Here is a 25,130-nt window from a genome sequence, read left to right on the forward strand (position 1 = left end):
GGAAAAGGTTACCCCATACTCTACCCAACCCCGGCAGTGCAGTTGGCTACAATGAAGGCACTATATTTGGGCTTTTACACCTTATTCTTAAACGTTTATAATGTCTTAAATGCTCAATAAAGCACTTTCAGTAAGCTGCACAGAGCCTACCTTCTTTGGCTAGATTAGACAGCTCTGTTTGGTGATCCACGACCCCTTCATTCGCTTCTTCCTCCTCAATCGTCTCCTCTTCATCTTCCACTGAAATGTCATCACCAAATGTCAGAGAGAGAGACTCCACGTCAGCTTCTCTTCAGCTATTCATGAAACACTACAAGGCTCCAGAACTGTTTCATACAGCCATTACAGAAGTTAAAACTAAGTCCTAATTTCTCAGGCTGAATCTGGAAATGACAGTATATATTGAGTGAGCAAAAAACCAGGGACCATGCTTTATACTTTCTCTCCCATTTCAGGGTGTGAAATAGAGCCTGGTTTTTCATCACATGACAGACCTATTCAGGCCAAAATAGGAAGCGACATGGAACTTCTTGTCCGCCTGCAGAGCCCACTACAGAAAAACCCACAAGTGCTTTACATGGCGTCACTGCAAATTCACCATCGCCATTTTGGAGACTCCAGCTGAAAATTCCTGGAGCTCAGCTCCTGTCCTGCACCCCTGCCCCCGAATCCTGGTGGAGAGAAGGCCACCAGCACCCACAGGGGAACTCCACCCACCCTCAGGTCACCACTCCATCTGAACTGAGCCTTCACGACAGCAGGCCTTCCTTCCCGCTAACTCCTCAAAACTAACCACCTCTCCTCCCTACAAACAAAAAGCATGCATCACACACCATCCAACACACTCCCTCCTTCACAATCCAGCTCTTCACTTCTTCACTGCAAAATCCCCACCATCCACCCAGGCACCTGGCCCCAATAGCACAAGCCACTGAACCACTAACTCTTCCAGGCAGGGCCATACTCGACACCCTGGGGGCACTGAGCGAGCTCTCTAGCTGCATTGTCAGAGAGCCCTGCCGACAGCTAAGAGCACCGGGAAGGGGACAGACCTTCGTCATCGGTTAAAGACGTGCTCGCTTTTCTTTTCCTTCCAGATATTCCCGAATCCTGAAACGCAGAATAAAAATCGTTAAGCGTGCGATCTGAAAACAGAATGAGAAACCAAAGCAGAAATGTCTATTCAACATGCACTTAGAAGAGGTGGGAGAGGCCATGACAGGTGTGTCCACACCAGACACAGGAAAGGTGTGGAGGAGGCAGAGGAGGAGGGAGGGTGACTAAGGAGGAGGTGTGTCTACACCTGCTGTGTTCAGCTCTCCCCAAACCACCAAAGTAACACCCAGATGAGCCTAACGCTATGAAGAACTCGCTTTATGCCCAGGGGAGGATGATTTCATAACGAAAGAGAACATTACTCATGTCTACAAGTTTCTCCAGACACAAGTAACTCCACTTTGTCAGGCACTGTATTTCACTCACACCACTTCCGTCCTCTCACGCAGTGACACAACAGTCCCGAACTTACCAGAAAGTTTTCCGGTAGTACATCAAGTCCCTTAGGTCTCATCTCTTTTCCTAAAGAGACAGGAAACATGGTTCGTTTTCACTAGGGCTGTGAAGGAGGTGATGTTCCTCACAGAAGCAAGGGCATCTCTGCTGCGCTCCCTCCACGAGAGGAGAGGGTAGCAAGGGTGAGGCCCACCTCCCCTCCAGGAACAAAGGGCGGGACAGCACCAGCCCCACCTCCACACACGCTCTTGGCTTGCAGCACCGATGCTTCTGCAGACACCCAGTCTCCCATCTGGCAAAGTTTCTATTTCATGATTTGTATGATCTTAGAGATCCATGCCTTTCAGCAGGGACCACCTCTTCACCTCAGTTTCTTCATCAATAAAAGAGAGAATCTATCCCCTCCCCCAGTGAAGGCTACCTTCTGGGTGGCCAGTGACCAGGCAGCTACTATGAAGCAAGATGGAAGCAGTGAGACAGCTAGAGAGATGGGGGCCCCAGGGGTCGAAGCCAGGGGAGTTCATCTCACTGTCCCCAGTTCTGAGAGCCTGCCGAAGCTGACCTCCCTGTGGGCATGGACTCACACTAGCAAATCTCAAAAGAACTGAAATGCCAGGACCAGGCTGCTGAAGAAAGGTCTCCCTGGGCAGGCTCCACAGAGGGCCACAATGTCACAGGGAGACAACGAGCAGAGTCCAAGCAGACACAACCCGCAAAAGGTAAGACTTTTTAAAAAGTAATCATACCTTTCCGGGAAACTTTCTGTAAATTTAAAGCCTTTTTTCTTTTTTCTTCTAATTCTACTTGTAGTTTTATTTCCACGACCTAAATGCAAACAGTTAAATAAATAAGCATGCTATTAAGGATGTAAATTATAAAAGTTCTGTATATGAAAACATTAAAATTTGTAGACCAAAAGCCCAGCTGTCCAACCTCACTTCAGATTACAGCTGATGTTTGAACAACATGGGTTTGAGCTGTACAGGTCACTGGTGCACATTGATGTTCTCCAGGGGTAAAGCCTACACAACTACACGCTTGATGGCTGGCTGAACATGACAACTGCACACTCAGTGGCTGGCTGAACGTGACAACCGCACACTTGGCGGCTGGCTGAATGAGCAGCCGTGGACCCGTGGACACAGAGGGCAGATGATGAGTTGTATGCAGATTTTCAACTGCACCCGGAGTTGGTGGCCTCACCCCCATGCTGTTCAAAGAGAAATGTTCAATTTGGTACTCCTTCATTACAGTGTATCAGCTGCATCCTGCCCAAATTCTGTCAGAGGGTAAGATGAAAACTGTTACAGAAAGGAAGACAGAAGAGCCATTCTCGAAGTATGAGTCAGTCTTTAGTGAGCTGCATGTGTGTGCTCAGTTGGTCAGTCATGTCTGACTCTTTGCAACCCCTGGACTGTAGCCTGCCAGGCTCCTCTGGCCATTGAAATTTCCAGGTAAGAATACTGGAGTGGGTTGCCATTTCCTACTCCAGATCTTCCCAACCACAGGTCGAACCCATGTCTCTGGCATCTCCTGCCTTGGCAGGTAGAGTCTTTACCATTATGCCACCTGGGAAGCCCTTTAGTGACCTGCAACAGAGGTCTGTCTGAAGAGCCCCTCATGGAGGCTCACAGACATCACAGAGCGGGCAGATGGTGGCCAATGGGGATTTTGATGCACAAAGAGAAACAGAGAGGTAGAACCAGGTATCTTAAAAAGCCAACAGTCCAGAGGTGCCACAGCAGTGCAGGGACCTCGCCTTTCTAAATGACACTTGGGACTCTACCTGTGGGATTTCTCCAGCACAGAGTCACGCATGGTTCAGAAGCCTGCCTTGTCAACTCTGACACAGTCTATGATTCCAGGACCCCATCAAAATTTCAGAATTTACCTGTTCAATATTTGACCAAAAGTACTCTATTTCTCTAGCAGTTGATGCAGCTATTCGCCTCAATCGGTTCTGTTCTTCTTTCTTCCCCCTTTCCTCCCGAAGCTTCTTCTCTTCATGATGACGAGCTACAGTTCTGACAAGCTAGTAAACAGAAGTTCAAGAATTATATGTTGCGCCCTGTGTCATGCCATCAGAAAAAAAGATATGCTACATTTTCTTAAAATCTTCTCAGCGCATAACTGCATGTAATTCACAGAGAGACACACCCACACGTGCATGCACAGCAGAGGAGAAACGCTGACTCCAGCAAAAACTACTGCCAATGTGCTGCTTGACTTTCCTACAAGTGTTATTATACCAAGTACACATATTTTTCTCTAAAATGGAGTGTGATACTGTTATTTTCTGAAATACCAAAGAACCTGATTTAAGACCCTTTAGATTCACACCCTGCAGTTATCCTCATGGACTCAGCTTCTCTCTACCAAAACTATGCGGAGAAAGCAAGGGTAAGAATTCAGAGGAGGGACGTGGACAATCTGGCACATAAGACCAATCTCAGTCCTGAAAGTACACGAAATATGAATCTAATCCAGAGGAAGAGACACACAGCAGTGGAGGGAGAAGTACCTGGCCTGGAGCTACACACAGGCACACAAGGACAGCTGCTCTGCGCTCTGGGACCCAAGAGCCCTAGAAATCTGCCACCTTCCACACTGCAAGCATCAGCAGTAACACCTCCCAGAGGTTCTCCCCCAGGCTGGGTGCCTGCTTTGGGAACAGAGAGAGGGAAATGAAGTCTGAGGCAGAAATGGAGAGAAGCTGGACAGGAAGACTAGGCAGCACAGAGCAGGCAGCCTGCCAGCAGCCCTAAGGCCAGGCACGAGTGCCTGAGCTGCCCTCCAGCCAGCTGGCCTTTTCCCCCTCCTACTCTCAAGCCTGGATCTGGGGAGCTGAAGGCACCCTCATGCCAACTGTCAGGTGAAACTGGTCAGAAAAGAAACTAAATGCCAGGACAGAACTGCAGCAGAGGAGCCGGGTCTGTTCCCAGCAGCCCATGCTGGAGCCCTGAGGACAATCCTCAGAAAGGAATGACAGAGCAGGTTCTCTCTAAACAACAGGATATTCTTTATCCACATTATGAGTCAAGAAACCCTTTAGAGACTGGGGCTGGGAGACCTGCCATGTACAGCCCGTTCCATCCATAACACCTCCCAAGGCTGCCTGAGCACTATGATTGCCTGTGTCCCAAATCTACCTTCTTAGCAGCGGCCACCTTCCACCTCCTCTCCTGGGCGAAGTCTGTGGCCATCCACTGCATCTCCTCCAGCAGGTAGTCCCAGTGCGATTTGGGCCGCGGGGCCTCCTGAAGTTTGGGCAGCCGTCGGAGGGACCACAGGCCTTCCTTCCTTAAATCTGCTATGCGCTGATGGATCTGGTTTTCCTGCAAGGAGCATCCAGCACACAGTTTAGGTGTGTGCCACTAATTCACACTGCATCTACAATCCTGCCCCATCCCACACACATGGGGCAACGCACCCAGACCAACACTCACGGCAGAGCACTTACACATAACTCCTTAGTCACCCAACAAACAGTAAGCACCAACTAAGTGCAGGCCGCAACCTGCACTGGCCTGGGCAACCTCCAGCTGGCTCTGAGCTCTCACTCAGCACCCCACATCTTGCCCACTCCCCACACCCAAACTGTTGACACCAGCGCAGAAAAGACCTTCTCCACACCAGTCTACCTGCAGCAGGACAGGGCCCACTATGCAGTTGTTATCTTGGTCTCTCCTGATCACATACCTCAGTCAGTCATCCTGACCATCAGGGGCTTCGTTTTAAACTACTGCCCCCTTAGAAAGTAAAATCAAATGCATTCTACCAGCTGGGCTCCACACTACAATCTTGCCAGGCACTTACCAAGGCTATTTGTTCTGCCAGCTTATCCTGAGAACTGTCCTGGGGTGGGGCAGCATTCTGAGCTGGGCTCTGTGGTTTCGGGGGTGCCGACATGGCTGCCCCCGGAGCACGGGAGGTGACCGGAGACAGTGACTTGTTGGTTGCCAAGGAGGGTCTATTCACTGGGGAAGCGCGTGCAGGTGAAGGTCCCAGGCCTGAGCTGCTGGCAGGGGCAACAGTCGAGGTAGTAGAGGTGGAGGGCGGGGGCCGCAGGCAGGACTGGGTGGGGTCCACGGGCGGTCTGGTCGGTGCCACCGTCTAGCAGGGGAAACAGGGCTCAGTACTGCACTCAGAACCCACAGGCCAGCAGAGAGGCACACACCAACGTCCCCTCTCCCCAGCCACGCAAACCAATCATGAAGCTCATCCACAGACCACAGTAACAGGCAAACTAAACCATGTCCACAGAAAAGAAGTCCTGTTTGTCCACAAAACCACATTAAGGGCTCACTGTAAACTGCTTTCACATAATGTCTTATGTAAGTTGTTTTTGTTTTTTTGCTTTCTCCAGGTTTTACTGCTTTTTTCATAATTGTATGTAGTTCTCCTTAATTGAAGAATACCAAATTCTGAAGGGCAAATACAAATTCTGTGTGACCCTCTTGTGGTAGGCAAGCCGTAAGGTTAGGGGCCCTCCTCAATCCTGGCCTGAGAGCCAAGCTTGTAAAGCTGAGAACTCACCTCCCTCCCTGGACTGAAGAAGTTAATTTCACACAGGAACTCTGTCGGGAGGAAGCGGGGGTGCAGAGAGCAGGGAAGGCAAGTTACTGCCCCCACTAAGAGGGCTGGGAACAGAGAGGCGCAAACACAGCACATTTATAACCTGCAGTGTGAAGAGACCACAGCCAAGGACGGGCCTCTCAACAACCTGCAGCCTCTCTCTGCACATCTATGGAAATGTCCTCCACCTCAGTGGTCGGTACACCATGGCCAGCCACAGACTTTCGGAAAGTTCTACTGGCTGCGGCCACACATGTGTGGGCCCTGGGGCTGCTCTCACCTTCCAGGGCAGAGCTGAGTGGCCCAAGAGAAACCACACGGCCCACAAAGCCTGGAATACCATTATGCTTCCTCTCTGTGGCCCTTCACAGAAGAAATCTGTGGGTCCCTCCCAACCTGGAAGGAACAGAACTCCATGGCTTCTGTAAGGAACTACTCTAAAACCACATCCCACAGCACATGTGGTCAACCAGGGCAGGAAACAAACCCAAGAAAGACATCAGTGCTGCGCGAAGTTGGTACGGGACTCAACAACCGTGTCCAAAACTGAAAGACTCATCTCCATGAAAACCTCCAGCTTGCCCAGGGAAGAGGCTCAGCCACCCTGGTGGGAGAAGGGGGGCTCCTTCTCAAGGCACACAGAAGGCTCCGTAGTCAATGCCAGGAGCCAGTCACAGCCCCTGCAGCGCTGGCTGGCCACCCTGGTCACGTTATCCAGCCTCTCTGGCCTCAATCTTCTCATGGCTAATGAGGGCAATAATAAAGACTCCACCACAGCAGCTGCCCAGTGGAGGGAAGCAGGTGACGACATTCTGCGCCCCGCACCTGCAGGCAATGAGAGGCACCACCACCACATGGGAGAGCAAGCTTCTCCAATCACCAGAACTCGAGCTCCAAATCCAGCGAGGGAGTCTCCTCATTAACCAGTTAGGGGCGGGGTGGTTTTCCTATGCAGCTGACCACATGCAGCTAAGATAAGCCTCTGAAAACACACCCTCCTGCCCCTTCTGGGGCCCCAGGGCCACGCTTTTTGGCCTCACTGCTCGTCAGGGACCCCACAAGGTTCACTGTACATATTTCACAAAGGCGTCTAGGTGAAGTAGATCAGTGGAGGAAACGTCTATCAAGCCTGCAAATCTATGCCGTGCCCACCACTTGTGGAACCAGCGTCCATGGGGAGGCACCTGGGGACAGAGCCTGGTGGATGGTCAGGAGCTGCAACGACATATTGTGACCCGGCATATCAGGTCACAGAGCTGACCTGTACTCAGCTCTCGGTACTGAGAGCAGCAGTAAGAATTGTGTCATTTTCTGACATTTTAATAACAGTAACTAGGACTGCAGAACCAAACAAAATTATGTTGCAACTAGTGAATTAACTGCTCCACAGTGGAGAGTGAACTGCTACGAGAGAGTGAGTTATCCGGCCATGCACCGTCCCATCCAACAAACCACCTGTCTTTTCTTCCCCCTCTAACCTGAGGAACAACAAGGGCCCGCAGTACCTGTGGCTGGGCCGGGAGTGGAGGGGCCTGCATCTGCGCCTTCCCGGGCATCGGGATGTGGAGGGTGGGTGGTGTGGGCTGCGGGGGAGCTGTGGAGAGTTGACCGGGCGGGGGTGCGGGGACCGGAGCGTTGGGCGGCTGCGTCTTCATGGGGACTGGGAGCTGGGTCTGGGGCTCCGCCATCTGTGGCTGCGGGGGGAACTGCAGCGCAGGGGGCAGTGGTGTGGCGGGGAGGCCGGCCGGGGGCAGCCTGGTGGGCAGCTGCGGCGGAGGCGTGTGCAGGCTGGCGGCATTCTGCACCGGGGGCCCAGTAGAGGGGTCGTACTGCTGCTGGCTCTGCTTCTGGCCGGCGAGCTGAGCGGCCTGCGGGGCAGGAGGCATTCCTCCTGCAAGAAAGGGCAGACCGAGCAGCCCTGACTCCGGGGCTCAATTCCACCTTCCAGCGTTGTCACAGACCCTGCCCTGACAGCACCACACACTCAAAGGGGAAATTTAACTGGCGGGAAACCTGTGTGTATTAGGTCTAACGCGATAAATGAGCACACAAACAAGGAAAGAAAGGCTCTCGGCCTTTGCAAGTTAGCACCAAGCAGAGCAGGCACAGACTAACCACAGGGTCCCTACCACAGCAGCAAGTCAGAAAATACACAGGAGGGAAAACCGGAGAGAAGCTGAGGACAGTGGGGCATGTGGCTCCGCTAAGGTGACAAGAGCTGGTCTCCAGTGGTTTCTTCATGCTGTGTTAAGTGGGACTCAGAGGAACATCCCAGCGGCAGAAACCACCTGGATATGCTACCTGGACTGCACACGTTCAGCCTGGTGCTACTTCCCTAAGCCCTCTCTGCACTCCCTTTTTCTGAACTAAGAGAGCTAGTTCTGGTGCTGGGTCTTACCTTGAACTGTCGGCATTAACTGCTGGAGAGGAACTCCTGTATTCACCCCTGGGTGCTGGAAAACTACCCCTTGGTGACCCACTTCAAGTCGAGGTCTCTTAGACTGCTCTAGAATAATTTTCAGAAAAGGTGCAGTTTGACGTAAAAAATAAAACCACAAAAGTAGTAGAAAAAACATGTGTAAGTGTTTTTATCATCTTTGAACAGAGAGGCCTTTCTATGCATGAACCAAAATGCAGAAGCCATAAAAGGTTGATAAATACACTTTCTTTCTGTTAAAAACTTGTAAATATAAAGAATAGCATCATAAAAAGGCAAAGGATAAGCGTCAACCTAAGAGACAATATCTGCAACATACATGATGGGCAACATTCAGAAAGCTCTTACAAATTAATATGAAAAGGCTCAACAACTAGACAGACGAAATGGGCAAAGAACACAAACAGCTAGCGGAGGGACACATTCACAAATGGTTAAAAATGTGAAGAGATACTACCACCATAATGAAATGGAAGAAATCCATTTCAAAACAAACATTTCATTTTTCACCCGTAAGACTGACAAAGATTAAAAGATTGGTCACACTTAATAACAGCCAAAATTTGAGACAATCAGAAACTGCTAATGGGGCAAAAATCGGCCCTATCCTTTTGGAGGGCAACTTAGCATCACTAACCCTTCACTATGCACACACTCTGATCAGCAGTCTCATTTTTGGAGTGCTGCTTTCACAAACATGCACAGACATATAGGAAAAAATGTGAAACTAAAGGTTTAATCCTATTTTTATTATAACAGAAAAAAGGTAACACTAACAAATGAATGCAAACATTATTCTTTAATGAATAAAGGAAACATCCATGCATCGGGTGCAATACTTTGCAGCCATCAAAAAGAATGAGGTCCATGACTGGGAAATATAACCTAGTCATTTAATATTAAAGGCGTAACAGTGCATATAGGGTTGCATTTTAATTTTTTCAGAATGACACACCTGAAGCAATGCTTGTCTGGGAAAATGAACAAATGCAGCCAGCTCTGTGGCTAGGGAATGGAGAAGGAATACCAAACCAGAGGTGAGCTCAAATTACACCCTGCTGAATTGTTTGAATTTTTTACACAAAATGTGTATTAAGTTTCTAAGCTGGAGAAAGAATCCAGTTTGAAAAAATGAATGACAATTTGAAAAGGCAGGTTTACACTTGAGGACATGAACCTATAAATGCACACAGAAAATGAAACTGGAATATACCTATTCAACTAACAAACGTCTAACTTCAGTACACATAAACACGCACAGGAATATTTTGTTGAGTTGATTACTACCCAAAGAAAATTAACTTTCGAAGTAGAAACGAACCAGAACTAAATTCTTTAAAGGCCACGCTTCAGAAACAGGTGGCCACTACACTGGAACTCCCAAACTAAGCAGCCAACTGGCTCTGTAGACCCCTGAGCCTGTGCTCCATGACATACCTGCCGGGGGTCCCGCCTGCTGTCTCTTAAAGGGATCCGTTTCAATCGCACTTCCGGCTCCTGCCACCAGGGTCCCTGCAAGGGCTTGCTGCCGGGGGAAAGAAAAAAAGAAAAACTGAGATTTTCATAATTTAAGTGCATCACAAGAATGAATGTAAACTAAAACTGTCATAATTACCCCAAACACTGACTTCAATCATTTTTGAGAAATGTTATCTACCCAATATATTGTAAAAAAAAATAAGTTCTAACTTACCTCTGGAGAATAAAAAAGGACTTGCATTCTGGTTTTGAATGGAATTTCAGATCAATGAGAATCTAGAGTCTTTCAGAAACAAACTGGCTTTGCACACAGAATGACAGCAGAATCTAATGCAGGAAATCTTAGTTTTGTCTAGGACTACAGCTTAGCCTCCCTAATTATTACACTACCTGTCATCACACAGCCCGCCAAAATCACAAAGCTGAATGATAAGAAGAAAGGTTGAAACTGTCTTCCTACTGGGAAATGGCACTAAAACTCCAATTAATAACAATCTAACTTCAAAATAGTACTGCAATTAGCTGCATGAAATATATACAGGTTATTTAAAATGTTCTAATGAAAAGCTACCATCAAAGACAGAAACTGGGCACCCTACACCTCTGACATCTCTGCACTACCTTGCAGGGATACTGAATGCTAAAAATGAGGTTAACAGTTGCTAATTATTTTTAAATAATTCAACTATATCCACTCTACTTATCAAGGCATTTTAAATGCAAGTTCTATATGTCTGAACAAAGTAACTGCCTGTGAGAGCAGTTGTTGATCCTTGCCATCTAGGAATGGATACTACACCACCAGGACCAGCCATACAGCAGGTTTTGCCTTACATGGTACAGGGACTCAGTAATGCAAAGGGAAAGTAAGCACTCCACCCTATCCAACCCCGTTTACATGTAACAAAGATTGGGGGAGGAAGGGAGGGAGGAGGAGAGAAAAGAATGATTTAAAAAAACAGACAATATGTGAACAGCGGTTATCTTTCAGGACAAGATTACAATCAATTTATAATTTGTGTGTGTGCACTTTTTCTAAGTTTTCCAAATGTTTTATGATGAAAATGTATTACTTCTATAATCAAATAGGTGTTTTGGTGTGGTTTTTTTCAATAAAAGAAATTGGTACAGGGTTCTGTGTTCAGTAATGGCCAAGAACATCCCATTGGGCCAAACACATTCCACATAAACATAAACTCTAAAAGAAATATAAAAAATGCGACAAGGTGGCCAGACACAGGATGGAACTCGATGCTTGCATGGAGGAACTGGAACTATCAATAGCAGAAGCTTCTGGGCTTATGGTATTTGGCACAAGGCAGGCCTCAGACCCAGAGGCAGAGGGCCTCACTGGCTTGAAGACCACTGGGATGGAGCACAGGAGACCACAGCAGAAGTGAGGGAGGGCAGTCACCACAAGGGGCAGCTGGGGCCTGATCTCTGGCTGCCTCCTAAGCCACACACGTGCCAAGGCTCCAAGCACAGGCCAGCTTGACTACACTGAGAGCTCAGGAGACAGGGTTCACCGCCTCAGCTCAATCATGTTAACTACATGCGAAAGCAAAACCACCAATACTCTTCAGAAGAATATTATATTAACAGAACTCAGGGTCTCTGTAACCTATTATTCACAACACCCACAGTCCAATTCAAAATTACTTCAAAACACAAAGAGACAAGAAAACATGAGTCGTACTCAGAAAACAAATTGATAGACACCAACCCCTAGACAATTCACATGCTGGAATTAGCAGCAGGGATTTCATAGCAGCTTTTAATAAGTATGTCCAAGAACATAAAAGTATGTTTTTATGAAGGATGAGAGGACATCTTCACAGAAAAAAAAAAACTATTAAAAAACAGAACCAATCTGAAAAAGAATATATATATATCAATCACTTTACACCAGAAACACTGTGAATAAATTAATTTCAACAAAAAATATAAAAAGATAACCAAACAGAGATTTTAGAACTGAAAAAGTGTCTGAAATTAAAAAAATTCATTCGATAGGCTGAACAGTAGAGTGGGGATGCAGAGGTCAGTGAACTGAAAACAGATTCTTGAGAGAAGAACTAGAAAAGGACTGGACTTCAGGACTCACCACAGGGTGTGGACACCAGGGCAGCATAATGCTGCTTAAGGATGGATGACAGATGAAAAAGCTGAGCAGAGAGCCCAGAGGGAGACTTAGACGCACACAACCCTGTCAGTTCCTAAAGACTCCAAAGCAACATAATGGAATGAGAAGTCTTTACAACCAAATGAGCTAGAAGATCAGACATTCATATGAAGAAACTGACAGGTTACACTTCATTAAACATAAAAGACTATGTCATCAAAGACACTTATCTTTGCCTAATTCCTGATAGCCACTGTTTCTTGGTTTTCAGAATGATTTTTAGTTTCATCTTATACGTCTTCATGACTATTTTAATGGGAAAGACACTGCTGTCTTTAAAATACCAATTTGATTTTAAATAACAATCATATATTAGAACTCTTTTAAAAAATAAAAAAAATACTTATGGGGAGAATAAAAAAGAACAGTTGAAGGAACTGGGGATGTAGCTGACAGAAAAGAAAAGCAGACTTACGTTACTCTGGAGGAAGAAATTAAGACCAACCAGCTGTACTAACAACCAGCTGGTTACCAATGGGTAAATTTCTATCCAATTTAAACAACACACATAAGCTGAGTGGCACCATGGGGTCTGTAGGGCTGGATGAAAGAAAAGGATATGGTCAATGAGATGATGACCTTTCTAAGTGCCTGCAAAAGAAAAGAACTACTTGTAAGTAAAGAGGACTTTGTCTCTCAATTCAAGATTCTAAAAAAAAGGTCTCCCCAAGGTTATTCTTCAGTAAGGATAAAGGAGAGGAAAGCACAAACAAATCACTCATGCCTTCTTTCTGCAAGTATGTCTATTAAATCAAGTTAAGCTACCACTTTATAACTATAAACTTTTAACTACACACATGAAAACATGAACACACATATAAGAATTAAAAAATCAATTGTTGGGGGATAATTAGAAATTTAGGATTAAAATATACACACTGCCGCTGCTGCTGCTGCTGCTAAGTTGCTTCAGTCGTGTCCAACTCTGTGCGACCCCACAGACGGCAGCCCACCAGGCTCCTCCATCCTGGGATTCTCCAGGCAAGAACACTGGAGTGGGTTGCCATGTCCTTCTCCAATGCATGAAAGTGAAGAGTGAAAGTGAAGTTGCTCAGTCGTGTCTGACGCTTAGCAACCCCATGGACTGCAGCCTATCAGGCTCCTCCACCCATGGGATTTTCCAGGCAAGAATACTGGAGTGGGTCGCCACTGCCTTCTCCAATATACACACTACTCTATATAAAACAGATAACCAACCAGGACCTACTGTACAGCACAGGGAACTATATTTTTAATGTCTTGTAATAATTTATAATGGAAGAAAATGTAAAAAAAAAAAAGAATATATACATTTATATATACAAGTGTATATAACTGAAATCAGTTTATCAACTATTTTTCAATACAATTTTTCTAAATGGAAAAAAAATCAATTGGGATAAGGTTACAGAACTCTAATTATTATTCATTTCCTTTAACATTATAATCACTGACAAATAATCTCCAATTAGAATTTAAGATCTAAATAACTGTAATAAAAACCATCTGGGAGAATTCTCTGGCTGCTGCTGCTGCTGCTAAGTCGCTTCAGTCGTGTCCGACTCTGTGATCCCAAAGACGGCAGCCCACCAGGCTCCCCCGTCCCTGGGATTCTCCAGGTAAGAACACTGGAGTGGGTTGCCATTTCCTTCTCCAATGCATGAAAGTGAAAAGTGAAAGTGAAGTCGCTCAGTCGAGTCCCCGACTCTTAGTGACCCCACGGACTGCAGCCTTCCAGGCTCCCCCATCCCTGGGATTCTCCAGGCAAGAGGACTGGAGTGGGATGCCATCGCTTTCTCCGGAATTCTCTGGCAGTACAGTGGTTATGACTCGTCGCTTTCACTATCGTGGGGCCAGGTTTTCACTGGTCAGGGAACTAAGATCTTGCAAGCTGCATGGTGCAGCCAAAAAGAAAAAATACTACCTCAAAATCTTTGAGAAGCAAACAGAAATTAATATATAACACAAACAGTTCTGAACTGGGACTTCCCCAAGTTACCACAGAATTTAAATAGTGGGATATGAATGTTCACTGAACACTGTTTTTCTCCATTTGAAATTTTTCATAATAAAATGCTAAAAAGTAGAAAGACTTATAAGTTTACAAATAACACCCAGGTACTGATCCTGAGGCTTAATGCCCTGGAGCCCTGGTGCACTATGAAGGCATCCCCTGTCCCACCAGGTACTGGCCGCCTAATCCATGGGTGACCGTTTCCCTCTGGTGCCAAAACCCACAGGCCACGCTCCGCTCTATGCTGCGTTTGGTTTTGCTTCCTTGTTGTTTAGTCGCTAACTCATGTCTGACTCTTTGCGACCCCACGGACGGCAGCAGGCCAGGCTTTCCTGTCCTTCACTATCTCACAGAGTTTGCTCAAACTCATGTCCACTGAGTCGGTGAAACTCTAACCATCTCATCACTTGCCGTCCCCTTCTCCTTCTGCCTTCAATCTTTCCCAGAATCAGGGTCTCTTCCAATGAGTCAGCTCTTGCATCAAGTGGTCAAAGTATTGGTGCTTCAGCTTCAGCATTAGGCTTGACAATGAACATTCAGAGTTGATATCCTTTAGGATTGACTGCTTTGATCTCCTTGCAATCCAAAGGACTCTTAAGAATTTTCTCCAGCATCACAATTCAAAAGCATCAATTGTTCAATGTTCAACCTTCTTTATGGTACAACTCTCACATCCATACCTGACTACTGGAAAAACCACAGCTCTGACTATATAAACTGTTGTTGGCAAAGTGATGTCTCTGCTTTTTAATACACTGTCTAGGTTTTTTCATAGCTTTCCTTCCAAGAAGCAAGTGTCTAATTTCATGGCTGCAGTCACCGTCCACAGTGATTCTGGAACCCAAGAAAATAAAATCTGTCACTGTTTCCACTTCTTCCCCTTCTATTTGCCATGAAGTGATGGGACCAGATGCCATGATCTTAAGTTTTTGAATGTTGAGTTTTAAGCCAGCTTTTTCACTCTTTCACCCTCATCAAGAGGCTCTTTAGTTGCTCTTCACTTTCTGCCATTAGAGTGGAATCATCTGCATATCTGAGATTGCTGATATTTCTCCCAGCAATCTTGACTCCAACTTGTGATTCATTCAGACTGGCCAACATTTCGCATGATGTACATGATGTACTGTCTATTAAATAAGCAAGCTGACAATATACAGCCTTGACATATACTCCTTTCTCAATTGTTTCACGTCCAGTTCTAACTGTTGCTTCTTGACCTGCATACAGGTCAAGAAGGTTCCTGGTGGCTCAGATGGTAAAGAATACACCCGCAATGCAGGACACCTGGGTTTGATCCCTGGGTTGGGAAGCTACCTGAAGAAGGGAATGGCTACCCACTCCAGTATTCTCACTTTGAGAATTCCACAGACACAGGAGCCTGGCGGGCTACACAATCCTTGGGGTGACAAAGAGTGGGACACGACTAAGTGACTAACACCTTGCTTCCTAGTGAACTTTAACTGAAGAATGCTGCCCTTGGGCTCTTCTGTAGCCCCTTCTGCTCCACATGGTGCTGCTGAGGCCCACCCACACCTATTCACTCATTTTTACCACTGATTATGCATACAGAGCATTCCTCTGTATGACTGTGCATGACCAACTGATCTATTCTGCTGTAGTGGACATTTTGCTTCTTTCCAGTTTGGGGTTATCATAAACAATGCTGCTGGGAACATTATTAGATATGTTTTCCAGCTCACAAACACAACAGTATCGTTGGACTATGCTGTTTGGGTCAAAGGGCCTGCCCACGTTCACCTTCTCCAGATCATGTGAAATGTTTCCACACTACACTCCCATCAAAAGTGAGTAAGAAGGAACTTCTCTAGTAGTCCAGTGGTTAAGACTCTGTGCTCCCAATGCAGGGGGCCTGGGTTCAATCCCTAGTCAGGGAACTAGATCCCACATGGTGCAACTAAGACCAGCTGTAGCCAAATAAATAAATATTTAAAAAAAAAAAAAGGTGGATGAGAGGACTTCCCTGGTGGTCCAGTGGTTAAGAATCCACCTGCCAACAGAGGGGACACAAGTTCGATCCCTGACCCAGGAAGATTCCACATGCCGTGTACCACAACAACCGAGGCCACACGCTAGAGCCCATCAGTGGAAGAGACTTCCACAGACCTAAATAAACATATTCTGTCCAATTTTAATCTGGCAACCTGGTTAGTATGGTAGTAAATCGGAGGGTATAATTTATGTCATTGTGGAGATCATGCACCTAGATTTAAGGGCACTCTCTGCCTTTCACTGTCCCACTGTTCTTACAAAAATATTTATCAATGTGGTTTATAAATGCATTGATATATTACATTCTTCTAAGCACTAATAGGAAAGACGTTTCACTGATTTAATTTTCTGACAATTTCCAATTTAGAAAATGTATCACATTCATTACCATAAGCACTTAAATACTGGGTTCAAATGATTATTCCCCCCTAAATGGAACCAGGTTCCTTACAGAAATGACTGATTCCTGGACTGAACCAAGGCATATGGAAGAAAAACTTTCAATATTTTGTGCCGGAAGGTAAGGAAGTACTCAGAGAGTGACAAGAATGTGTCAAAAGTATATAGAGCCTGTCTGAAAGGGCTCTCATTGGTCAAATTACAGATAAACTGAACATCAAAATAAACAGTAAGAGGGACTACCCTGGCGGCCCAGTGGTTAAGAAGCATGTCCAGCTCTGCGCAATCTTAAGAGACTGTAGCCCGCTTGGCTCAGTTGTGGCAGGGGTTGGGGCCACTCTCTAGCTGTGTTGCAAGGGCTCCTCATTGCACTGGCTTGTCTTATTGCAGGGCACACGCTCTAGGTGCGTGGGCTCCAGCAGTTGCCACTGATGGGCTCTAGAGCATGGCCTCGCTTGCTGTGGTACAGGCAAGAATACTGGAGTGGACTGCCACGCCCTCCTTCAGGTGATCTTCCTGACCCAGGGATCGAATCCGAGTCTCTCATGTCTAATCTGCATTGGTAGGTGGGTTCTTTACCATTAGCACCACCAGGGTCACAGGTTCAATCCCTGGTCGGGGAACTAAGATCCCACAAGTCTCAGAGCAATTAAGCCTGTGTGCTCCAACTAGAGTGCATGCACAGCAACAAAAGATCCTGTATGATGCAACAAAGACCCCTCATGCTGCAACTAACACCCAGTGCAGTCAAAACACACCTTAAAGATAAATGAACAGTAGTAGTAGAATAAACAGGAATAAAATGGGCTGGGAGCTGGGTAGCAGACGGCTGGCAGGGACATGAGAAGACTTGATGGAAGTGAACATCTCAATATATGCGTGGGTTACATGGGCACTTGTCAAACTCAACAAACTGTAACACTTGAGATCTGTGTATTCCCTGCTTACAAATCATACCTTAATGTGATATAATTCATCATTTCTACACCAAAAGAGAAACATCACATGATTAGGTAACTAGATGTAAAAACAGTATTTGAAAAAATTCAACATCCATTCATGACAAACACTAGCAAAAAAGAATTTCCTTAACCTGATAATGGATAGCTACAAAATCTATGGCTAACATCATACTTAATGGTGAAAGACTAAATGCTTTCCTCCTAAGATCAACACAGTAAGAATGTCTGTTCTTACCACTCCTATTCAGCCTCACAGTGGAAGTCCATGCTAGTGCAACATGGCAAGCAAACGAAAAAGAAAAAAGCATATAACTAGGAAAACATAAATCTTGCTTTCTTTGCAAACACGATTTCTCTAGGTAGAAAATTTCAGCTACAAAAAAGCTCCTAAAACTAATAAATGAGTTTTTTGCAAGGTTGTACAACTCACTGTATTCCCATATACTTGCAATAAACAACTAGAAAATAATTTTTCAAGTTAAGTACCATCTATAGAATCACAGAAAAACTAGACTTTATGGGTAGAAATCTAACAAAATGTGCCTAGAATGTGCATGCTGAAAACTATAAAGTATTGATGAAAGAAATCAAAGAAGACAAAAATAAATGGAGAAATATATCATATTCCTGGTCTGGAAGACTGAATGTTGTCAAGATATTACTTCACCCCAAACAGATCAACCGAGTCAATGCAATCCCAACAGGATGTTCTATAGATACCGACAAGCTGATTCTAAAATGTATATGAAGAGTGAAAGGAACCAGAATGACCAAAACAATTTTGAAAAAGAACAAAGCTGAAGAGAACAATACTGATTTCAGGACTTACTACAAAGCTGCAGTAGTAAAGACAGTATGGCATTACCAACAAAATAAGACATATAGATCAATCAAAGAGAAGAAAGCCTAGAAACAGACCTAGATGGGATTCTTAGCAAAGATGCAAAGCCAACTCAGCAGATACAAGATAAAAGAAATGGTGCTTAACTATCAATATGCGAAGAAAAAAACCTCTAGCTATGCTTGCATGTTACACAAAATTTTACTCAAGGACTTCCCTGGTGGTCCAGGGGCTAAGAGTCTGCCTCCCAATGCAGGGGACATGGGTTAATCCCTCATCTGGGAAGATCCCACATGCTGCAGGGCAACCAGGCCCACGTGCCAAAACTACTGAGCCCACAGACGCTGAATCCTGTGCCCTGCAACAAGAAAAACCACTGTGGGGAGAGGCTTCCGCACGGCAACTAGAGTAGCTGCAACTAGAGAAAGTCTGTGTGCAGCAACAAAGACTCAATACAACCAAAAAAACAAAAACACGTTACTCAAAATGGATCACAGACCTAAATGTAAAACATAAAACTATACAACTTCTAGGGGAAAAAACTAGAGGAAATTGTTGTGAACCTGGGTTGAGCAAAGAGTTCTTAGATAAATGTCAAAAGCATAATACATAAAAGAAAGAAATGGTAAAAGAGATTGCATCAAAACTCAAAATTTTTGCTCTATAAAAAAACAATATAAAAGAAGCTAAGGCAGAGAATGAAGAGAAAAATATTTCCAAATTTGTATCTGACAAAAAGCTTACATCCAAATTATATAAAGAATTCTCAAATGCAACAATAAAGCAAATGACTCAATAGGGGAAAAACTGGTGAAAGAAATGAACAGATACTTCACCAAAGAAGATATACAAATGCCAAATGAACACAAGAAAAGTTGTTTTCAATATCATTAGTCTTTAGATATAAAAATTAAAACCACTACTTACGTATTAGAATAACAACAAAAGAAAACTGACAAGAACAAACCGAGGGGAGGAAGCAGAACAACAGGAACTCTCATTCACGGCTAGTGGGAATGCGAAACGGAAGAGCCACTGTGGAAAAGTTTGTCAGTTTCATATAAAACTGAATGTACACTTATTAACAACCCAGCAATCTGTCTCCTAGATATGCCAACAACTGGAAACCACCCAAAGTCCTTCAGAGGGTAAACGGATAAACAAAGTAGGGAACATTCATACAACAGAATACTGCTCAGCAAAAAGAGAAGCAATTGGTAAATTCAACAATATGAATTGAATTTCAAATGCATCACGCTACATGAAAGAAGCCAGACTGAAAATGCAGCATAGACTATATGATTCTATTTACATTTTATTCCAGAAAAGACAAAATCATAGAGACAGAGAATAAAGGTTAAGGGAGGGAGGGAATCTGATGACAAAGATGTAGCATGAGGAACACCTGGGGGATGAGAGAACTCTGTTTCTTGTGTGGTGGTGGTGGTTATACAACTTGAGGCACTTGACAAAACTCACCAAACTATGCACCCCCAAAAATGAATTTTACTGAATTAAGCAAGTTTAAATAAGGGACTTCCAAGGTGGTTAAGAGGGTTAAGAGTACACCTGCCAATGCAAGGGACATGGGTTCGATCCCTGGTCTGGGAAGATCCCACATGCCTCAGAGCAACTGAGCCTGTGCACAACTGAGCCCATGGCCCACAACACAAGAGGCCACCACAACATGAGATGTCTATGCAGTGCAATGAAGAGTGGCCTCCACTCATGGCAACTAGAGAAAGCCCATATACAGCAATGAAGACCCAGCACAGCCAAATACATAAATCTAAAAAAATAAAAATAAGAATCCACATATGAATATAAGAACGGAAGAAAGAAGGAAGCTCATCATTGCAGCAGAATGCCAACTAGTGAATGCAGAAGGAATAATGGAGTTAGAAAATCCACTTTGCCATCTTTTTCATGACAACTAATGCTGGCAAGGCTCATCGAGAGGTGGTAGATTAGTGGCCCATGTCAAAGGACATTCTACGAAATAACCGACCAGTACTCCTCACAAGAGTGAGGAGTCAGCCTACATTAAAGAAGACAGCCTAGATTAAAGAGAGGCATGACAACTAAACACAACTGGTGATCCCAGACTGGGGAAAAACAACTATACAAAGGAAGTCACTGGAACAAGAGATAAAATTTGCACATGAGCTGTGGCTTAGTCATAGTAAAAGTTACTGTAAAATTTCCGGAACTGACTATCATACCGTGGTTAGACCAGATGACACTGGTGCCTGATACTACTTGCTCGAGTACTCAGGGATACAAGTGCATGAATACGATGTCCACAACTTACTCTCAAACAGTTTGGGGGGAAATGTGTCTGTGTGTACATATGAGAGAGAGAAAATGAAAATAATGCAAATGGGGTAAAAAGTTAACAACTGGTGAATCTGGGTACAAGATACAAGGGGAGTTCTTTGTACTGTTATTGAAACTTTTATATGGATTTGAAACTATATCAAAATTAAAAATTAAGAGTTTTTTAAGACATACCACCACAAGATTAAACTGCTTTCAGAACCTAGCATAATCTATTCCAAAATGACTAGACTCTGACCTGTACTTTTAGTTCTTGGCATGTATTAATATAAAACTGAATGACTTAATTTTCAAAACTTAATCAGTCTGCATTCAATTAACATCCATTTAGAAGCCTAAGGTCCTGATAGTTCAAAACTATGTTTTACTTTAGGGTTTCTTCCAGCTACAGAAAACAGCAAGTTATCTATATAATCTTTCTTTCTGCCCTGTTTGCACTGTTCTCAAAAATACAGATAAAAGACACAAGAAAGAACCAACATTGAAAACACAGCACACAGGAATCCTGAGCACACATTCAACAGGACTATAGGTATTAGATGACATGCATGCTGAAGCTACTACTGAGTTACAGGTCAATACACACAAAAAAATAATGCATTAAGGTCTGTGTTGTCATTTACTCATGCAATTTAGTTGTATAATTTTATATGCAGGAAGACTTTTTTACTTTTTTAAAATAAGGAATGGGCTCTGGAAAAAAAAATGCTGAAGAGCAAATAGTAAATTGAAGGTTAAAATATCTGGATGAGGAAAAGTTTCGGATGAGACTACATTTTAGAACCATCGAAAAGTACCTGAAATGGTTGCTGCTGGGATGAAAAAGCAGCAGAAACATTTGGAGGAAGCTGGGTTGCTATAGCAACAGGAGTACCAGTCTGCCCATCCTTTCCTGTCACAACCTTTACCTGAGAGGAAATATTTTGAGAAAAAAAGGCAACATAATTTTTAAGACTGCTCAAAATTTTGTTAGAATTTTACTGCTGATAGCTCACCAATGTCTGGTGTTTAAAAATGGAATGTTTTTGCATCAAATCCTGTAAAAGGACACTGAACTAATTTATGACAGATTTATAACATAACACCCTAACTCAACTGCAAATCTTGCAGAAACTCCAATTTAAGTCACAAGTACAATATCCTTAGATTCTTTAACTTCAAACTTTAAAAATGGGAATGGCAGACAGTCTTCAAATAGCAAAGCCCTGACAACTTCAGAGGCAGTTTGCACCCTGTCCTACTGCGTGCAGGTCAGAATGGTAATGACAGATAAAGGGGACTGAGCCTACAGACAACATTGGTGTACAAACATAAACAGAACTTCACTTCACTATTTCATGGCAACAGAGGGGAAACCCTCAAAAAAATCATATAAACCTTTAAGAAAATAAAAAATGGTTCATCCTGGAAAGGGTGTTAAAGAAAACACCAAATGGCAAAGCCACACATAATAAATACCAATGAGGAGATGAGCAAAGAGGCCAGCTTTTGTGCATCAAAAGCTGATTTCTTTGCAGAAGAGCTGACAGAAATTTACATTTGGCTCTATCAAAAAAACAAAGTAAGTCCCACCAACATAGTGTACAGTACACAACACAAAGGCACAGAAACAGTGCATCACAGTGCACCTCCCTGTCCCCTATCTGGTCAGCTTCATTCTTGGGGAGTGTAAGTAAAAGCATCTGAAGAGTCACTGAGGGGTCGGAAAATCCCAATGGGGAGGACCTATTAAGCACCCATTCCAGGCACCCAAAATTTCACCACCTAAAAAGGAGTCTTATTTTAAATATTATTCTGTAGGTATCTGCAAAAGTGTGAGTTAAATACATGATCTTAAATCTAAGACATCTACAAATTGAAAAAATTCTGTTTTGCTGTAATAACCATATTTTATAAAGATACCTTAAAAATATATCTAGTGATTTAAATTTCATCTGATATACTGTAACAAGCTGGTGATTCAAATTCTTTCTTTAAAAATGATGTCCATGCTGTTTTCAGTGGGTGGACCTACAGAAGTAAAATGTGAAACCTGGGGAATCGGCAGGAAGGTGGCCACGCCCCTGGCTTCTGCAGGCTTTCAGGGCCAAGCAATGGCCAGACACCCAGCAGAGCACAGCGTAAGGCTGGGTCACGCCAGGTTAGTTCTCCAAACCAGGGAGGTGTCACTGTTCTAAAGGAGCCAGCATTACTCACAGCATCACCCTGCACCGTCTTCCCAACTAGACCAGCCCTTTCCTTCCATGAAGGAAAAAGCAAACCCATTCTTCAGTTTTACTCCTGGATGAAATCCTCATGAGACTGCATCTTATACACACCCCAGGCTCACAGACTACTTTTGATTTGAAGTTGCGTAGACTCAACTCCACATAGCATGACCCGCTGCTTCTCACCTCATCATTGATAACCTCAGACTTCTCTTCTTCCTCCTCCTCCTCCTCATCCTCTTCTTCAAGGTCCAAATCATTCTGCCTAAGATAAGCTTGTAAAGGGGCATAATGTTTCTTCTTAAACGCTAAGAAATCCATCATGTTCCCTTGAAGGTGCTGCAGGAAGAACAGTTCGATCAAGTACTCCTTGAAGGCCTCCTTCAGCGCCTCCATCTCCCTGTAGTGATAGTCCAGGCACTGCTTCCTCATCTGAGCCAGCTCCTGGGAGGCCGGGGGGATCTCCTCCAACTTTCTGGGAGCCTTCCTCATGCCTGTGCTCCCCGCAGACGAGAGGGGAAGGCTGGAGAGGCCCGGGGGCACTGCGGTCCTGGAAGGGCTGGTGGGGGGCGGTGGGGACGTCATCCCAAACGCCGAAGTCCCCCCGACCCCGACCCCAACCCCAGGGAGCAGAGGTCTGGTCAGTGGTGGCCCCTGCAGCACCTGCTGCTGCTGGATCAGCTGCCCCTGGATGATGCTGCTGATCTGGGGTGGCAAGCTCGTCGTGGTGATATGGCCGGGGCTGGACAAAGGTTGCAGGCCTGCCCCGCCCGCGGCCGCGGGGCTCTGAGGCCCCAGGTGGTGGACGGTACCCCCAGACTGCGCGTGGGGCTGTGAGAGTCTCCGTTCTCTGCTGACCGTGATGGGCGCCCCCGCATGCTGCAGCTGAACCTGGGTGCCCGGGGCCATCTGCGCCAGGCCCGAGCCCTCCTGGAACACGAAGTGGCCGCCGCTGGACGGGCTCAGGCTGATCTGCCTCACCAGCACGCTGGCATCCACAAAGCCCCCGGTGGGACTGCTGCTGCAGAGACCCAGGCCGGGGCCGGGGGCACCTGCCCGCACGCTCTGCAGGCCCGGCCCTGGCCCGGGGCTGGGCTGGGTGGGGCTCTGAGTCTGCACCTGCTGCGACAGCGGCGAGGTGACCTGGATGTATGACGGAGACCCGTGCTCAAACCGCCTCTGCTGCGCGCTGAACTGGAATCCTGGAGAAGTGGGGCTGGGCAGCGGCAGGGGAGCCAGCGTGATCTGGGGGTTTCCGCCCACCACCGGCCCCACATTCTGAAGGGTGATATTCACGTTCTGCCCGGCCACAGGACTCCGATTCATCAGCTGTGAAACTTGGTAACCGGGGGACTGGGGTGCAGATGGGCTCACCGCCGGGGCGAAGGGCGTGGCGGGGGACTGCGGGGGGTTGGGGTGGGCCTGCTGCTCTTCTCCTTCGCTGCCGGCGAAGGCCCTGGACCTCTGCAGCTGGTGCTGGACATTCTGAGGGCCGCTGCCATGGTGCATGATCGCACTCCTCTTTTATCCAACTTAACGTTCTCCTGAAAAATCAAAGTTAAAATCAAGTTACTTAAGGGCAAATAAAACCATCTGATCACTACTTGTTTCCAGTACCACTCAACATCCCAGGACAGGGGTTCTGAAAGGATATTCCCACCAGCATCTGACACAAACCACTGTCTTCCTGAGGAGATGGCGCTGGAGACCACCTCCTTAGGCAGAGGAGGGACAGGGCCTTCTGGGTCTCACTGTACCTGGGGCCAGGACAGCCTGGCAGGAGCAGGTGGGTCCCAAACAGCTCCTGAGGAAGCTAACTAGCCATTACTTGCTCAAGGCCAGCAGGATCTAACTCGGAGCTGGCGTTCGTGGCTGGCACACTTCTTCCAGGGAGGCGAGTAGCCCTGCTCCATGCCAGGCTGGGGTGATCCACCTGTCTCTCCCACAAGAGGGATGGCACCCAGGAGGCGGTCAGTGACTCTCACCACATGCCACCACTGCGTGTCACCAGAACAGAGCCCCTAACCCTTTACTCGCTGACAGTTTTCATAAACATCTGTGCTATGGTCCTGGCAGATACCCCTGGGTTCAGTTCAGTCACTCAGTCGTGTCTGACTCTTTGCGACCCCATAAATCGCAGCACGCCAGGCCTCCCTGTCCATCACCAACTCCCGGAGTTCACTCAGACTCACGTCC

At 45.7% G+C, this 25,130-nt stretch overlaps 1 protein-coding gene across 2 annotated transcripts in view; it reads right to left on the minus strand.

Annotated features, from left to right (window-relative positions):
* EP400 (E1A binding protein p400) overlaps positions 1-24,443 on the minus strand; it is an 86,936-nt gene extending 62,493 nt beyond the window's left edge. The window contains exons 1-12 of one of the 2 annotated variants that reach the window (XM_068989658.1): positions 23,121-24,443; positions 20,650-20,652; positions 9,944-10,049; positions 8,486-8,593; positions 7,593-7,978; positions 5,329-5,625; positions 4,662-4,847; positions 3,404-3,544; positions 2,259-2,337; positions 1,529-1,578; positions 1,053-1,110; positions 151-240 (exon numbers count right to left, since the gene is read on the minus strand). In XM_068989658.1, coding sequence (XP_068845759.1) covers positions 151-240; positions 1,053-1,110; positions 1,529-1,578; positions 2,259-2,337; positions 3,404-3,544; positions 4,662-4,847; positions 5,329-5,625; positions 7,593-7,978; positions 8,486-8,593; positions 9,944-10,049; positions 20,650-20,652; positions 23,121-24,443 — 2,827 coding nt within the window. The remainder of the gene's footprint in view (positions 1-150; positions 241-1,052; positions 1,111-1,528; positions 1,579-2,258; positions 2,338-3,403; positions 3,545-4,661; positions 4,848-5,328; positions 5,626-7,592; positions 7,979-8,485; positions 8,594-9,943; positions 10,050-20,649; positions 20,653-23,120) is intronic. The other variant, XM_068989659.1, reaches the window with a different exon arrangement.
* Between the last annotated feature and the right edge of the window lie 687 nt (positions 24,444-25,130).

Source organism: Capricornis sumatraensis, chromosome 17 (assembly GCF_032405125.1).
Source record: "Capricornis sumatraensis isolate serow.1 chromosome 17, serow.2, whole genome shotgun sequence".
Taxonomy (NCBI): domain Eukaryota; kingdom Metazoa; phylum Chordata; class Mammalia; order Artiodactyla; family Bovidae; genus Capricornis; species Capricornis sumatraensis.